This window comes from Melanotaenia boesemani, chromosome 14 (assembly GCF_017639745.1).
Source record: "Melanotaenia boesemani isolate fMelBoe1 chromosome 14, fMelBoe1.pri, whole genome shotgun sequence".
In the NCBI taxonomy this organism is placed as follows: domain Eukaryota; kingdom Metazoa; phylum Chordata; class Actinopteri; order Atheriniformes; family Melanotaeniidae; genus Melanotaenia; species Melanotaenia boesemani.
In genome coordinates, this window is record NC_055695.1 from 6,672,307 (window position 1) to 6,690,055 (window position 17,749).

Genomic DNA, 17,749 nt, shown 5'->3' on the forward strand with positions numbered 1-17,749 from the left:
TTGCCTAAGGCTCTGAGAGGGACTGTTGCATAGCAGGAGCTCTGTTTTCCACTTTGGAGGATGACACCTCTGAGATTCTCCAGGAAAAGGCATTTTGTCAGGCTTATATTTTACCGGCACATAACCCAATAACCCTACTAATGCATCCTTGGCCTGCAATCCGTTCTTGTTTGTCATCTCATAAAGTGCAAGGGTAAACAACACTGAAACATGAGCCCAGCAGAGGTGGAGGAACTGCTCGGACTGCTGCCCTCCACAGCCTGCCGTCAGAGAAAAGGCGGACAGGCCCGAGGATGGATAATTAGTAACTCCTCTAATTTGTGCGGATCGATGTACCTTTTAAAAAAGAATGTCCTGATTATATTTCAGTGTGCGGGCACGCTGTTTTAAGGTGCTCAGTCTTAAACGTTTGATAGCAAATTGTACAAAAAAGAAGCCCATAAACAGACTTTGCTGCATTGGTTAAGTGATGAACAATATGTCTCAGTTTTCAGATACTTTTGTAAACTCAGACGCATCTATGGATGAGTTGGTATTTTCTTACTCTCATAATACTATGCATGAGCTGCTGCTTTTTCTTCTGTTGTCACCATCTGTGGTATGAATCACTCATCGCTGTGGTGTTTCTGCACAGCTCCTGGCAGCCAGAGATAACCTGTCAATCACAGTGGGTACGTCTTCTTTCTTTCTTTTTGCCATTGCAAAGTTTATCTCTCCATAACGGCTTTCAACCAAGGATTGATCAAAGCTATGTTTATACTGTGGGATTGCAACACATTAAAAGACCAATATATTTTGTGTGAGGTGGCTCTACGTTCTGGCATGCAAGATATGAAATGAAGCAATTACTCTTAGGCTGAAATACTGACTTTTAGCTTAAATGTGAGTCTGCTGCTGTTGCATACTAAAATACCACATAGAAAATTAGCATTTTCAGTCATTATATAGTTCACCTGATATGCCTTTGTTTCTGTCTAGACATACCCATGTTGGCTTTTCTAAGGTGTTTTGCATTGTTAACACTCTTTCATGCTAAATTTCTGCAGCTACAAGGTTTTTAAGAATCTTAAAAGCTTTAACACCCCCATCCGTCTCCACCCAACCCCCCACAGGTCTGCCATCAAATGACTATAGTACATGCAGGTTCTAATCCTCTTCAGCTCAGTTTAAAACAATGGAATAATAACACCTGGGTGTACAAGCTAATTTTAACTAAGGATGCTGCAGTCAGGGAAAGCAAATCAAACACCACATTTTTAACAGCACCAAACTAACTGTAACCTCTCACATGGACAGTCTAAAATTGATAGCAAAAACTAACGTTCAAAAAGCAGTAGGATTAATCATTATTTTCTTTTCCTTTCTTTTTCTTTTTCTTTTAATCTCTTCTAAAGTTTAAACTTTTGAAAGGCAATGATCTTGTTTTGTTTTTAAGCTTTAAAATCATGCAGACTTTCTAGTTGGATCAGTTACTGGAGTTTTTTATAGTCATCATACTGTTGCAACATGTATAAACAGAACGTCAGTGTGAGAAGTTTTCACATGTCATAAACACATTTTAAGACGTTGCCATGTTATTATACACACATGGTAAGGGTTATGGTACACTACACAACAGGGTGAACTCCACTGAAAGTATAACATGAAATAAACAAAATGACAGTTTTTTTTTTTTTTTTTTTTTTTAACACTTAACATAACTTGGCAATAACTCAGTCTTTTCATGAGACTGGGGGTTATTTGTGTCTACTGTTACTGCGGGTGTACAGTACAACACTAATTTTGCTTTCTCTGTCAAAAGCTCCTAGTCATCAAAAGTCCTTTATGACTCCCTTTTCACACAGATCAAATATGTCTTAATGCCTGTAGAGACCTGCATTTTGACACCAGCACCTGCATGCAGTGAGGAAATTTATAAGTTTCCCGCAGACTTCTTTTCGTATCCAAGGATGCGGTCGGACTGGATTTGCTGTGGCTGCCAGTCCTGGATAAATTGTTGGCCATTCAAGATCAATAACAACACCAGATGACTGTGTGTAGAGTAGAATGATTTACAGTATTTCAAGTAATTGTGATATCGTCCTAAATCCCTATTATCTGTAACTTTTTCTCTGCAAATAAAAGAACTGTTTAAATGTAATTATCAAATTTATTTAAAGAGGACACCTAGACACAAAGTGAAGCATAACCACATCACTTTAAGATCAAAATGAAAAAAATAAAACAAAATAGACAGCAGATACATTAACAAAATCTGAGTATACGATGTGAACACACACTCTTAATAGCAAACGGAGAAGCAGATTTTAGAAATAGGTATTAAATTAAACATGCTTGTCACACCCTGAGGAGGTTCAAATGATTAATAATCTGGAACCCCATCTTTTAATATTATCGCTTAGATTGTGTGATAACTGTTGGAGTGTGTCTTTTCCTTCTAAACAGGGTAGGGGGGACTGGGTGCGGTTCTAACAATTTTTAACCCTGTGTGTTCAAGTGGCAATGCAAACTAGCTTCAAGTGTCTGCTGCTGGCTGGAGAGAGCTCACATCAAAGGTAAGATGCAAGACGGATGCTTAGTTAGGCGTTGATGGGAGGACATCACTGGGACAATTTCAAAAGCTCTGTAGTGCTTCTTTAAACTACACTAACATTTTAGCGTGACATGGTAAAAGTGTTTTGATCCGCTTGAGTAAAATGCATTGTGAAAATAAACCAAACCAAAGGTGTGAAGATTTTCTGATTTCCCAAACCAAACCATCCAAAATCCCCCGAGTATCCTGGTGTGAATGTGCCCTAAAACAAAATGCTGTCAATCAAATCCTATTTATACGCATACATTCATTAAACTGTTACAACCTGCCCCATGCAAGTGTGTCCCCGACTGCATTATTGAAGAGGTAGCTTGCCATGAAGCTAACAACTAAAACATTACAAACAAATAACCTGCTTGAAAGACAGCTAAACAGACACATAATCTGCATAATATATGTTTAACAAATGTAACTATAAAGCATATAACCACAGAAATAATTTAAGGGGGAAAAAAAAGAAAAAGATAAAAAAATTAGAATCTTACCTCAAAACTATATTTTCCCTCATAGATTTTGATGTGTTTGCCTCAATGCAATACTTTTCCACATGCAGACTAAGGACTAAACTGAACATGTGCAGAGTGAATTAAATGATCCTCAACAACATGTTACATCTATCCCCGTCACCCCCTGCTTGTTTTATTAATGAAAATAAGAAAAAAAAACTATATGATGTTGGCTTTTTGTGTCTATTAATGTTTAATTATTGTTCCATATGAATATATCTCTTTATTCTATGGACAATGTGAGAAAACAATAAAAATAAAATTATCCAACAATTTTATCTGTTAAGATGTGGCTTTTAATAATCTGTTTTAATGTCAGGTTAACAAAACCTTCACAGAAAGTGTCTGTCCGTGTATTATCTGATTATGTTTTTGCCAGATCTTGAATGCACAGATCCTATTTCCAATTAATTGTTAGTATGTTTTGTTTTTTAGTGTGACTTTGCTGGCAAAAAACAAACAAACAAAACAAAAATCTTCCTTGTTAAGCCATTAGAAAAAAGAAAAGGAAAAAAAAATTATTGTTGCTTTCTCAGCATGTTCAGGATCATCTGCTGCATTGTCCTAAAAGAGGGCCATAAGTCTTTAAAGCTGAGTGTCAGCACTTTAACTACGTGGCCACATGCTGGATTGCAGTATCAAAACCACCAGGAGAAAAAGGCATTGTCCCATTACCTGTCCTGCAAGGCAGAGACAGAAAATGTTAAAGCATATTAGTTTAAATTAAAACCAAAATCTGCAAATGCACCCGCAGTGGAGAAATTATGCCTTATTGCGTGTCATTAACTTCTGTGTTGTGAATATTACAGTGCTTGCAGCCTGTGTATCTGTTATATAACAATGGCTTTCTTCCACTGGAACTGCTCTGTGTGGCTAGTGGCCAAACAAACAGCACCACACATATAGGGCTCTTCAAAGTGCTAACAGGGTTGGATTTGTTTATCAGAGCCCTGGCAGGTTGAATGTCCAGCACTTTTTCCTGCATTGTGGAGCATCACTGTCAAATTATATTTATAAATAGATTTCAGCTTGTTGCTGGCACCACTTCATCACTGAGTCCTTGAGTGTTGGCTGGGATCTGCCATCTGTCTGGAAGCATTAAGGAGTTGTACCCTTAGTACATAGGATGCTTTAGTGTAGTGGTGACTGTAAGAGTCTCGTGTGGAAACTGAGGTAAATAGGCGGCTTCATCAAGCTTTGCAAGTGATGTGATGCTAGTATGTGTGCTGTTTTCTGCAGCGGGTTGTTTTGCCCAAGAGAAAAGTGGCAAATCTAGCAAAAGAGGTCCTGTCACACTGGGGCAAATGGTTTAAAGGATGATTTAGATTGTGATTATTTTAGTTTTAAAACACAATCCCCCCTTCAGCTATCTGACACAAAATCTTCAATAGGTCTATAACTGGGTATAGTTTTGGTGGCTGCTGCATCAAAAACAGCCCACATTTTCCACTTCTCTGCAGATAGGCGGCATAGAAATATAAACTGTGCATCCTTTCTGTTAATGAAGCTTTAATGCACTACAACTATAATATTCCACTCTGTTTCTGTTGATGCACCTATCACGCCCTGTAATGCCATTTAGTCAAACAGCTTTATGTTACTATCCTTTTCCTCCAGAAAGTAAGACAACATACACATTCACCAACATGTCCGTTAGAATCAGTATAACATCTAACAATCTAACTTGGACAGACATGGTTTGGCATTGTACTATTTGGCATGTCACATAATTGCATCTATTTGCTTCTTTTCCATTGATTTTATATATAATTGCACCACCCACACAGTTTAAATTGTGTTTGGTCTTAGTGCAACATAAGTATAAAGTACAGATTTTGTCTTTTGACAAAGTCTTGTTATTTTCTTGCTATTAGTACTTTAAAGATGGCCATATGTGAAGAGAAACTACCTAATATTAAGTGTTAGACTATTCATGGCTTAGGTTATTTTTATAGTTATTTAAACTATATAAATATCCTAGTTCAGTATCATAAATGGCCTCATATGTTGCAACTTTAATAATTTTGGCTACCATGTTTCTAATATTTAAATGCCCTTTGTAAAACTGACATTCTTCTTCTAGTGTTCATAAGCAAACTATACACAATATTTTATGCATCTTCAGTTTTTATTGCATTCTTGGTTAACTAATCTACACTATTACACAGGTAAAGCAGTGTAAAAATATATGGAATCCATTTCAAACAATAAACAACAACAGTCTATCATAACCAGCAAATCAACTTTTGATCTAATTTTGCTTTGCAAAGCAGCAGTCATACAGCTCATAGGCTTGGAATTGTTTTTGTCATTGTACCAGAAAGCATGTATCAGTCTTTTTTGTCAAATGATGTTATTCTTCACCAAAAACTTCCATTAGGATTTATCAGTCATGCCTGCACAGAGGTATTAGTCAGCTTCCAGGCCTGGCTGTTACAGAAAGGTCAGGGAATTTGTCTCTTCCTCAAGTGTATTTTCTCGTCTCTGGTTTCTGAGGAACAGTGAGCCATGATGTTAAAGCCAGGCCGCAGCCTCCACTCCATCACGGCAGACATCTCAATCCGTTACCACCGTTAGCCTTTTTTTTCAGCCACATTTACAGCAGCACAGGTTTTCAATACTGATCAGTCACTGCTCCTTTCCCCTTCATTCATCACTACCTCCTTCCTGCTAATTTTCTCTCTTCTTCATCCCTTTTTTTGTCACTTGTACAGTGACCTGGCTTTACTCCATGCTTTCCTTCTTCATCTAGCAATGCCTCTTCCACTTAGAGAGGAGACGAGTCTATCTATCGCTACCTGGATTTTTTTTCCACTTTCAGCCTTCTTTTTCTCCTTGCCCTTTTCTTCCTCACACTCTCCTTCATTTTCATCATTTATTGGAGGGCTGAGTGCTTCCGGATGCTGGTAATTTGCTGCTCTGATTGTGTGGGGCACACATGAATGATACCCAACCTTATTCCCAATATCCTCTTATAATGACTTTAATCATTACTAATGGATGGTGATGAATACTTGAGACCAGTTGAGTACTTCCCAAATTGTACCATGTTAGGTTGCTGACCACATGGATTGGTTTATTATATGACTGCTTTGTTAAAATTTTCCTTATAAGTGGTTAACTTCCGATCCTTCCTGCCTCAGGCTTTAAGACAGGGTTCAATCCTAGTAGGAATCCCATAGCTCACAAACTTGAGGCTACCACAGAAACTGATTTCTCACTTTTTGAATGAAGGTGAGGTTTTAAAACTTCTAAAAAGGTTTGATTTCCAATATGACAAACAACAACTTTGTTCCATGGCACTGAAAGAAATGGATGCAAATTTGCAGTAGATTTACATCAGTATCTTACTGGATCTCTTAACCTTTTAAAAGCCTGAGGTCAACCAATTGGGGACATTGGGGGCGGCAGTGGCTCAGGTGGTAGAGCAGGTCGTCCAATGATCGGAAGGTCGGCGGTTCGATTCCCGCTCCCGCAGTTATCTGTCGTTGTGTCCTTGGGCAAGACACTTAACCCTCCTTGCCTCCAGTGTTGGCATCGCTGGTGTATGAATGTGTGGATGAATGTTCGGTGATGGTCGGAGAGGCCGTAGGCGCAGACTGGCAGCCACGTTTCCGTCAGCCTGCCCCAGGGCAGCTGTGGCTACACACGTAGCTTACCATCACCAGGTATGAGTGAGGAGTGGATGAATAATGGATTCACACAATGTAAAGCGCTTTGGGTGCCTTGAAAAGCGCTATATAAATCTAATCCATTATTATTATTATTATTATTATTATTGAAGACAGCTGTTGTCCAGCTGTGGCAAAATGGAGACCTTGTGTGAACTCTTTGCACAGAAACTCCAGCTTATGTTCCACTTTACTCGATGAAAATTAATGTTTGCAGGGATAATGTTCATGTGTTATTCTATGATTTGATAGAACATCATTTCATATTCTACTGAAAAGTATTTTTGAGCTACCTTGAAACTTTTTTCATCAATGATGTGTGCCATCTTCACAATCTTCCTTTTTTTCCAACACTAACATATATATTAATATTCACACATACTGAAATATCCTACTAGTATTCCTTTTACTATTCAAAAAGATCTTATGGTTACAAACATTTTGACAAAGACAAAGACACGAAACTTGTCTTGCCTTGCAGAGATTTACTCATTTCATTATAGGAATGTAATTTTAGAGCAGAGACTTGAAAAATAGGCACAGGGCTCAAAGGGTTTAGTACTGTAAATAACAGTGAAAAATGGCATCGCTTTAACAGACCTCATGTACACTACCGTTCAAAAGTTTGGGGTCACTTCCCTATTGAATCCCATGGCAAAGTGACCCCAAACTTTTGAACGATAGTGTACACTCACTTATTAATCTTATGAATGCGGGGTCACTGGATTGATGGCAATCCCAACTATCCCTGTTTTTTATATTATGTCAAACTGTCAGAAAACACAAAAGAAGTGACTTCATAGCAACATTTCAAAACTGCGTTGGGGTAGAATCAGGATTAAATGAAAATAGATAGAGATAGAAAACTTTCCCCAGAGGAAATACCTTTTCAGAGATGCATGTTATGTGTACAGTCAGGATTGTAAAAATTGAATCATTTCAGAATATAACACAAAGAGCTCTTTTTTTACATTTCTCCCCTAACCTGATATCTGATGTCTGCAGCCTTAAGCTCCACAGTCAGCCAGACTATTCAAGAACTGAGAAGCTGCTGTTAACTTCACCCTCTAACTTAGAGAGGAAAGAGTCACTAAAGTGGTGGTAACTGTTTTAACGAAAGATAGATTGTTATTTAGCAGTTAAGAGCCCCAGGTTTCTCAAGATGCTGAAACTCTTAACACAGTTAAAAGTTCTAGTCACATTTTTTGCTAATTTAGCCAATTTAAAGCTCAAGGACTAGCTGGCTAAAATTAATCAAGTAATAATTTATGTTGCAATTGGAACTGACTGTGATGTACATGCACTTACACTGAGATGGGTACCTCACAAAACCTAAAATCAAAAGGGAAGATTGATCTGACTTCTTTTATATTCTTCTGATGATTTAACTGTGTATGATAGGATGACACTAAAAAACAACAAAAAAACAGTCATGATGCCAGGGAGGGGCAAACAAATTTAAAGAAATAAAGAAATAAAAATTGAGATTATCAAGAGGAGCCTTATACCCATAAAGCTCCTCTTGGCAAAGCTAATTTGCTCGGTACAACACAGCAGCCAGACCATCATTCTGTTTGCTACAATGCTGGACAGGACAAGTAAAATAAAAGAAAAAAAAGTAAGAAAGTAAGACTTCTTAAATACCATTGTGAAGAAAAGTTAGACCAACAAATAAGTTTCTTTGTGGATGTTCCTTCTTCTGTTTTGCCTTTTTTTTACTGGCTGAAGAAAATTCCTACAATACAGGGACTGATGGCTGACTGATGACTTAGAAAAGTAATTTGTTTTCAGTAGTCTTGACTACTGTAATGGTGTATTTACAAGTCTCTCTAAAAAAAATCCCCACTGCAACTAATCCAGAATGCTGCTGCTTATGTCCTCTCCCCAAAATTTACATCTGATGTTGTCATAACCCGGCTCATGGCTACAACAAAACAACGCCAAACAGCAGATAAGGCCAATTATGATTATTTATTAACGAAGGATTAACCAAAATTAAAGCAAAATAAGATAACCGGGGAGTGTGGCTGTCCGCAGAATCAGAGGTGTAGGTGCGTGCATGGTTGTGTGTAGAATGTAACGAGTGCAGTGTTGTATGGTGTAAAGCTAAACTAAAAGTAAACCAAAAGGCAAGGTGCAGCGGGCGCAGGTGCGGCCTGGGAGCGGAGCGAGGAAAAGAGAGGGGCTGAGGTTGGCTGTAGGCGGGTCTTATATACGCGCAGTGCGTCGGGCCTTTGACTCACGCACGCACAGCCAGGTACACTCCAGCTTCACCTGCACACATACATAATTACAAAACACGGCCACACAGAGGAAGGGGCACCATTTGAGCCACCAAGAATTCCAAGATCATCTGTTTCAAGTTTGCTGATTCAAGTTAAAGCAATAAAAATAAGCTTTGGCAGATTTCCACAATTTTATGCACCCTAACAAAACTTATTTTGGCATCTGTCTTGCACACTATTTCTTTTCTGAGCTCTCTGCAGCCAGTAGAAGTCAGTCCACTGTTGACTAATCTTATTTCACTTTCTCTCTTTTCTTCTTTGATTTCTCTGATAATGTCCTCTTGGGTTTATTTACTAAATCTATCATGCCTGCTTGTCCAAAATGTCCAGTTGATATCTATTTGCTGACATGTGATGTGGTGTTATAAAGCAAAATGTAGCTTTCATGTGATGTCCTGGGATGGAACAAAAGGTTGTGAAGTCCGGTTTCTCCGGCTTGGAAGACTGCAGGGGAACGATGGTTTGAGGAATGTTCATAATGAAAGTCAGTCTGCCATTAAAACAAATCACAAACATAGAGTTTAAAGAGCAGAAAACACATGAAGTGTTGCTTTAAAAGAAAACAAAGAGAATCCACATTTATTTTTTATGCTCCAAATATTGGGAACAACTTACCAGAAAAACTGAAGTCCAATCCTTAATTATTAAACTGTGTTTTAAAACTTTTTTATTTGCCCCTGCTGTCAAATAAGCTTTGGAACTTTTGAATATATTTCCTTAATTATGTATACTAATGTTGATGATGACTAGGTTTTTCCTGTTTATGTCTGTTTATATCATATATATGTTAAATAAATATATATTCCCTTGTGTGTCTGTTTCTTCTGATTATGTACCACACATTGGACTGCCTTACGCAATATAAATAAACTTTCCTACTAAGTTAAAAAGAACACATATTCTGATAATCACAGAATCAGAATAAGAATAAATATTGCGTTTATGCATTTTACACATGGTTTTTGGCCAAATGCCCACATGTACTGGAGTTGGAGCGAAAAAAAAAGCTTTCCGTAAAACTGAAATACACATTTCACAGTTTGCTTTGTTTTGTTTTGTTTTTTTGATAATATAATGCTGACAAACACTTTTGAACACTTTTTTTGTTATAAAGTAGAATGCAGTGATGTAAAACTAAACCACTGATATGAGGGTTTTAACTGTCACATGACTGTGCACAGAGTAACAAATAAAGCCACTGCCTCCTTGCCTGTGGCTTTAGCATCAAGTAATTGCTTGCTGCTGTGCAGTTTATCTAAGATGAACATCTTGATATTCTTTTTCTCTCTGCTGTCTTCACCATTTCAGCTTCGCTCTCCCTTAAGACCCTTCTGCTCAGTGATTAACTGCTTAAAATACAGCAATGAGTGAACTTCACCTAAATTCTGTGCCCCTTACAGAATCACTCAAACATATAGGTGATTATAACAAAAGTGACAGGTGTGTAGTCTGTGTGAAAAAAGTGCAGAACCCCTGATCTCCATTAGTTTAATTAAATTACACTAATCTGATATATGCTATTTCAAGTCATCACCCAATTATATGCTCTTTTTGTTAGTGGCTCTAAGCAACGGAGGGTATATGTGTATATTTATGCACCCCCCGCCTCCACCGCTAATCATAGCATGCACACACAACCATAAATACACTCACTTGTGTGTGCTGAAATTTTAGTTCCATCTGAGGTAACTCTAGAAGCTAATCTAAAGCACGCACATTTATAATTAAAATATAAACTTAGGTGTTTCGCAGCTGAATATTTCATGTTCCCTGAGGTCATTGAGAAGTTTGTTTCATTCATTTCTCATCATTCAGCCTTGAGATTGCTTGTGCCCATGTTTCTGCCCAACCTGAACTCCTGTAAGTGTTTTACATTCTTACATTAATGCATTTCTGCACAGTCTGTTGAATACAATATTAACTTTCCTTAATGAATATTGTTTGTTTTTTAGTGAAAGATTATTTGCCTGGTTCATATAAAGGGAAAATGCATTTAGGAGGTATAATTGTTGGGTAACAATGCATCCAAATGGGAGTTATAACAAAATAATGGAGCAGTCTGGGCTCTCTAAATAATACATTCTATAACTAAAAACCAATTATAGTCATGCAGACAGACATGAACCGTCCATATTTCCACATCCAGACCAACTTTTAAAGGGATGATTTTGCAGAGGCAAGTTTCTTTTATGTCTGCATGACTTTCTGTATGTTTTGTGTACAGATGATGCAGGACTCGTCACTGGGTAAGCCACTAAAAGTGATGTCTAACATGAAGTGTGAAGGGGTCTGTGAGGCTGATTATACCAGGTATATATGTGTCCTAGGTCAGTGGTTCGAGCTTATTTTCCTTGGGGACCACCTTCATGCATATACTGAAAAGCTGTGGCTGAGCCCTGTCCTTTCATAAAGCCGGAGTTAAATTAACAACATATAGTCTTACTTTTATTTTCTTCCTTAAAATAGGTACAAAGTGTGGACATTAATCACAATGGCTTTGAATGTTTAAAGCCTCAGGGAACTCCTTTGCTCTATAGGGGACCCCCTTTAGGGGTTCCTGGACCCTAGGTTGGGAACCACTGCCCTAGGTGATCAGATCATGACATTAAGTACAGAATAAACTGCACTTTGTATACTATGAGGGAACATTTTGATCCATTTCCTTATATCAGATTCAGAGGGTATCGAGGGCAGCTGAAGCCACATTTGTATCACAGTTTGAATGCAAATGTATCCTTGGCCACATGGCAGGAGAGCCTAGTAACCTGATGTTTCTTCAAACAGCAGAGTTTCCAATTGGATGCTTTCCTCATCCTGCAGTTGGTTTTTGTTCAAACAAACATCATCATCATGACTGTTTGGACAACTAATGTAAAATGTTTATAAATCTGAGAACATGACTAAAGTTTATCATCTAGATTCAGATCCAATTACTTCTTGTAAACATGCTTCTTCAATTTTATATTAGAGATGAGGCTCTAGGTGGATGTTAGAGTGGTGGAGGGGCTGAAAAGGGCAAACAGTAGCAGCAAAGATGAGACAGGAATTCTGCAGCTTTTATAGACCACCCAGACTGGATGGGTATGTTTGGGAGAAGGCGTTTGGAGAGTGAGGCAGATCATGTGAGAAGCAGGAGAGGAGCTGTAGTTGCCTGAAATTTCCCATGAGATGCTGCTCCATTTCAAGACTTCTAGCTGGTTATTAAACCTAACTACCAGCTCTTTGAAAACATTAGAATGCAGTCACAAATAAATCTTTCAAAAAGCAAGCACGCACTCAGAACAAAACATAATATTCCTTTAAAAAGGTGTTTTATCAGAGCCAAAACACACACACTAAAACTCCTGATTTTTAGGTGTCTACTAAAAAATAGATACCCACGATGAAATTAATGTATCTCTGCATCTCCAGGGTCTTTTTAAAAACATTTGGAGTCATAGTAAAGGGGACAAATTTGTTCAGATGTGTAATTGTTATGTATTGTTAAGAATAAATGAAGTTGGCACATAGCACAAATGAAAGAAGTTTCAGGCTTGCTTATAAAAGGGGAAAAAAATAGGAATGAAAATGAATATCCTTTTGGAAAGACGCAGCAGGTGCAGCTCTTAACATCTATGAAATTATAAAATATGTGAACATCATCTCTTTAAAGGGCAACTCTGATAAAGTGAAGCAGAAAAATTAGAGACATTCCAGTAATGTTCAGGGGAGCTCTTCAAAGTGGCCATTTTGGCACAGTTTGGCACCATCTGTACGCACACTCCCCCAAATATGGGACATCATGCTTTAAAAAGTTAAATTCAGGTGACCCATATTAAGGCCGAAGGTCCTCATCACCACAAATCCTAGGTTGGAGTCCTTTGCTGCATGGTTTCCCCTCAAACTGCCCACCCTCATGCCTCTTTCCAATGGTTGATTAAAGGCCATGAAAACCTCCAAAGCTCTGTTACAAAATGACAGTATTGCGACCATGTTTGGAAAAATCTTGTACTTTAAAATTAAAGAGAAAGTGGTGCACTGAAATTGCCTTGAGGACCATTTTTGCCCTATAGGGTACTTTTCTGACAGCTCTGTGTGGATGTTGTTTTACGTCTGCATGCAAATTTGTTTCAGTTACTTACAGTTTACAGTTGAGTGGTAAAAGATCTAGTCCTAACTAGAAAGCTAGTTTATTATTTTCTATGTGAATTACAATACACCGTCATTTACATAATCATACAGCTCTTTCAAAATTATGAAAGAAGATAAAATTGGCAAGATAAAAGTTGTAACAGCTAACTAGTTCTGTTATTGACACACCAATAAACCTGGCAGATAATCAAACGCTCCTCTCAGCAGCATCTGTGTTTGCTGCAATCTTCTTTAAATAAATGATGAGCTCTTAATCAACACCCCCATTACTGGTAAAATTGACTTTTTGCTGCAACTAGCTGGTTCCAAAATCAGTCTTTGCTGCTAATATGGATACAAGTTTAGAAGTTCAGTGATGGATTGTTTACATAATTCATGTTTTCAATAATGTAAATCAAACAAGTTTAAATTTTTCTAGCAAAAATACCCATTTGAATCAGAGAACAAATCTGCTGAAAGTCAGAAAACTAATCATATCTTAGCCCTTTATTCGCTGCCAGTGACATGTTTTATCAAAACAGTGATGAGTTGCTCTGATGGATAAGTCATGAAGGATGTAAGGATCTCAGACAGAATACAAAGACAGCTACAAAAACAAATCATTTCAGTATATTTATTTTTTTATTGATTCATTGCACATTTACTCAAGTGCGATCATACTCAATGTAAGCTTTAGAAAATACAATCTGAGTCATCTCTGATGTGATTCTCGGTGCTTTCGTGATGATTCTTTAAAAACAAAATAGAGTATATGACAGATAAACAACTCTTTAGAGGAGTTGATAGATTTGTAACCACTGAGAAACAGGGCAGCATAACTGGTCAACGTCAGAGATTCATATCATTCATTCTTATTTAGGTAGTTTTTTTTTTTATTTTTAACATAATACATTTACATTTCCCTTTGTCTGTGTAAACACAACTGTGTCCTTATTTTTTTTTTCTTTTTTTTATATCTGTAGAGTGTAACATACTGCACTACCCTTGAGAATGTGATTTACCACCTTTTAGTTGGCACCTGAATTATCATTAACACCACCGTCTAGCTGCAGCTTTGCTTGTGCATGCACACAGTCATGTTCCCCACGTCCCCTTTTAGAAATAGCTCAACAGGTTTACAATACCTTTTTAAAATTAAAAAAATAGTTTGGCTTATCAACTCTACACAATAACAAAAACAATGTGCTTTTCCCCAGATAGTGTATAGTGCCAAGTTCAGAATCTCCTCCACCAATGACAGTTCCCAAGCACCAATCATCCCTTTTATTTCTCTTTCTTTTGTTTTTGAGGTTGTTTGCAGTTACAGGATCCATCATGAAGGCCTCTCTCCGTGGAACCTTCGGTGTCTGTATCTGCTATTCTTCTCCTTGATCACATTAATACAGGCATTGTGCTTGTTGCTCTGTAAGTGGTTCCAGTACTTGATGAGTTCATTGGGGTGGAACTGATGGGATGTGATCAGGTGGCTGTACTTACAACTGGAGTAAGAGACACGCCAATGGTTGAAGAGGAACTCATTGGGTGGGGGCATCGGGTCAATACGAAGCTTTGCCAGGCAAATCCCCACATAAACATCCTCCAGGTGCAGCCTGCGTATGCTGAGAGAGGCCTGATAGATCAAATCGGCCATGTCGCCTGAGAGCACGTACCCTGTGCCTGAGCAGAATATTGGGTAGCGCTCGCTTGGATAAACTTCCGGTGGCATGTACCATTTGCTGTCCTTGTTTCGGTTTGGTGCGTAGCCCCTCATCAGGTAGCCAGTGAAGTACTTCTGCTTGGGCGGCAGCTCGGGTTTCAACAGCTTCTGGATGAGATACTCTGTATTGACAAACATGTCACTATCTGTCTTCATCACATAGGAGACATGTGGACAATAGGTAGCCACCCAGTTCATGCCCATGAGGGTTTTGATGGTCAGGTTGTAGTAAGTGTCCTGATAATCCTGTTGAATGATATCATGGTAAACACTGCTCTCTTCCTCTATGCTTCTTTGAAGGAAGGCATCTGAACTCTTCCCTGTACCAAGCAGAAAAAGTCGAACAAACCCCAAACCCATTGCTAAACTCTCATTTCCCCATGTCTGGCGAATTGCGTTGCGAGCATCAGCTTGTCCAGGTTCTGCAGCTATGAGGAGGATGAGAAAAGGGCTGCTATCCCTGCACTTGAAGGGCTCGTTCAGGATGTAGCGGTAGGGCTGAGCACTGAGTTTCCCCCCTACATCCATCTCCTTTTGTAAACTGTTATTAGTACTCATAGAGTCCCCAAGTCTCATCACACCCTTCCTGGCTCCGCCTCCCCCTCCTCCTGCCTCTCCCACTGCTCCTTCCACCTGCTGAGAGCTAAAGTTAAGCAGAGGCTTTGGCGCTGTATAACCTGCCTCCTTCCACAGGCTCCTCAGGGAGCTGCTCTGGTTGGCCTCTCCCTTGGGATTGCGGAAACCCCTGACAGTGTAGGTCAGCGGGTTTTCGCGAAGCCCACTGCGTCCCGGCAGCCAGTCCTGGTGGCTAAAAAATAAAAAGAAGGTGAAAAGCAGAGCCAGAGAGAACAGACCAGCTACGTGGGTCCGAAAGATAGAACGTTTGATGGTCCAGGTCATCTTGATAGGACAACAGTGCCGCCGTCTCCACTGCATGATGCAGATCGCAAGAGTTGCAAGAGGTGGCTGCTGCACAAGAATGGGAGGCAGCGACAGTCACATACAGTCACCTCAAACATGTGGTTGCCAACAATCAGAGAGTTATCTGAGCTGGCAGATGGGTTGGACTGAGCCTCCTGGTAAAGTCAGGGGAACATTTGAGCCCCTCAGTGCGGCTTTAAGTAGCGTCAAAAGGGCTCCTGGTGGAGCTAAGAAGGCAGAAACTCTCTGGCCAGGGAGGCTTCTCCCTGGCTCTTCTTTGGCACTGTAGACAAACAAAGGGTCATGCTCTAGGTCTTGTTTCCTTCAGGTTATGATAAGGGTGACCTCCTCTATGTCTGCTCCCTCCAATCTGAAAAGAGAAAAAAAAAGAAACTGAGAAAATATTCTGGGAGGCATTCCAAAAAGCCTTCCTACTCATTGGCACTGAGCCGCATGTCAATTATCTGTGATACAGATGTGTTTTTGTTCAAATTGTGGGGGGAACTAAGCCTAATTCTTAATCATCCTATGTGTGGTTTGTTTTGATTTACAGCAATTCTGAATTAATTTAGTCTTGATGTTAAAGTCCCCTTTAGATGTTTCTGAACATGCCATGCCCAATATGGCAAATGTCTTATTTGGTAAATTGACAAAACAGTTTAAAAAGGGTGACTCTGAGTCAGCTTGTTGACAGCACTGTTGCATCTTTAACTGGACAGGGATAGAGGAGACAACAGGGCCTGTGGCTTTTTTTTTTTAAGGAAGACAATTTTTAAAAAAGACTATGCATATTTGTGCCACTGTAAAAACAACTCTATACACAATTTGTCTGAGAAATGGGATTTAAAGGTGCAACCAAGTGTGTCTTGCTTCTGAGATACAGCATGATGTGCAATTTCTCAAAGAAAATACAACTGACAACTATTACCTGATGCAATGACAGAAAAGAGGGACAATTCTTTGATCATCTCAGAGTCAACTCACATTTTAAACAGGCAAGAATTGCTAACACTCCACAAAGTTATTGGTTGAAACTATAAGCTGGCAGTCTGGTGCTAAGCATGGTGGCTCCTTTTGCATGTCATTATTCAGCTTTATGCCTGGGGCTAAAGTATAAATTGCTGGTTGGCTCAATGTGGTGCCAGCTAACACTGCTCTGAACCACACAGGCAAGCCAGTGTCATCAGTTCCCCATGGCACATCACCAGTGAGGGAGGAATGCTTCTGTCTAAATGAGTTTTCAGGGTCCAGCAAGCAATGGTGCTGAACCCCGAGCCAGCCTCTGGCAGTGGCAGCTATTGCTCGTCATTCACCTTCAGCTTATCAATGCTGCCAACTGTCTTGTTGGGATCACCTAGGCTGTTTTGATCGTCAGTATAAACAAATAAAGAAACATGGAAACATGCACACATGCAGGTGACATGCAGTATAGACAAAATGTAAATGATTACACACTAACAGAGGATGAAGACAGGCAAAGTAAAGGTCCAGCTGGGGCTGGGTATTATGGCAAACAATATTAATGCAATATTGTTTTATGTATTGATTGGTTCATGTAATTTGTTGTTGAACATTGTAAACCCTTTGCTTCATTTTGAATGGTTTCTGTATGATTAGATGATGCTTTTCTGTTTAGCGCTTGGACTGAAAGAACTGGTGCACTATTTTTATGCTTACTGCAGGTGAAATGAATTGAGTCATGTTTCTTGTTTAAGCATTCACCAACTGTCAACAAAATCTGCCCATTGTATTAGTCTATTCTTCATCATTTTTACTAAAATCATACCACTCCCCTGTTATTTACCTAGTGGGGCCTTTGATTTGTCAACTTCTTTGACAGTTCGGGAAGATATTGAGTTAAGTTTCAGGCTATGAGTTCAGCTTTCTCAGCTCTCTTGGACTACACTCATTTTCTCTTTTGTTTTCTTGCTCAGTCTGCAGGCATT

General features: G+C 39.0%; 1 protein-coding gene across 1 annotated transcript; it reads right to left on the reverse strand.

The window, feature by feature from the left end:
- Positions 1-13,788: 13,788 nt before the first annotated feature.
- On the reverse strand, positions 13,789-16,082 carry b3galt2 (UDP-Gal:betaGlcNAc beta 1,3-galactosyltransferase, polypeptide 2). The gene has a single exon (XM_042007249.1). The coding sequence runs from the start codon at positions 15,816-15,818 to the stop codon at positions 14,499-14,501; it is 1,320 nt and encodes a 439-aa protein (XP_041863183.1). The 5' UTR covers positions 15,819-16,082; the 3' UTR covers positions 13,789-14,498.
- Positions 16,083-17,749: the final 1,667 nt, after the last annotated feature.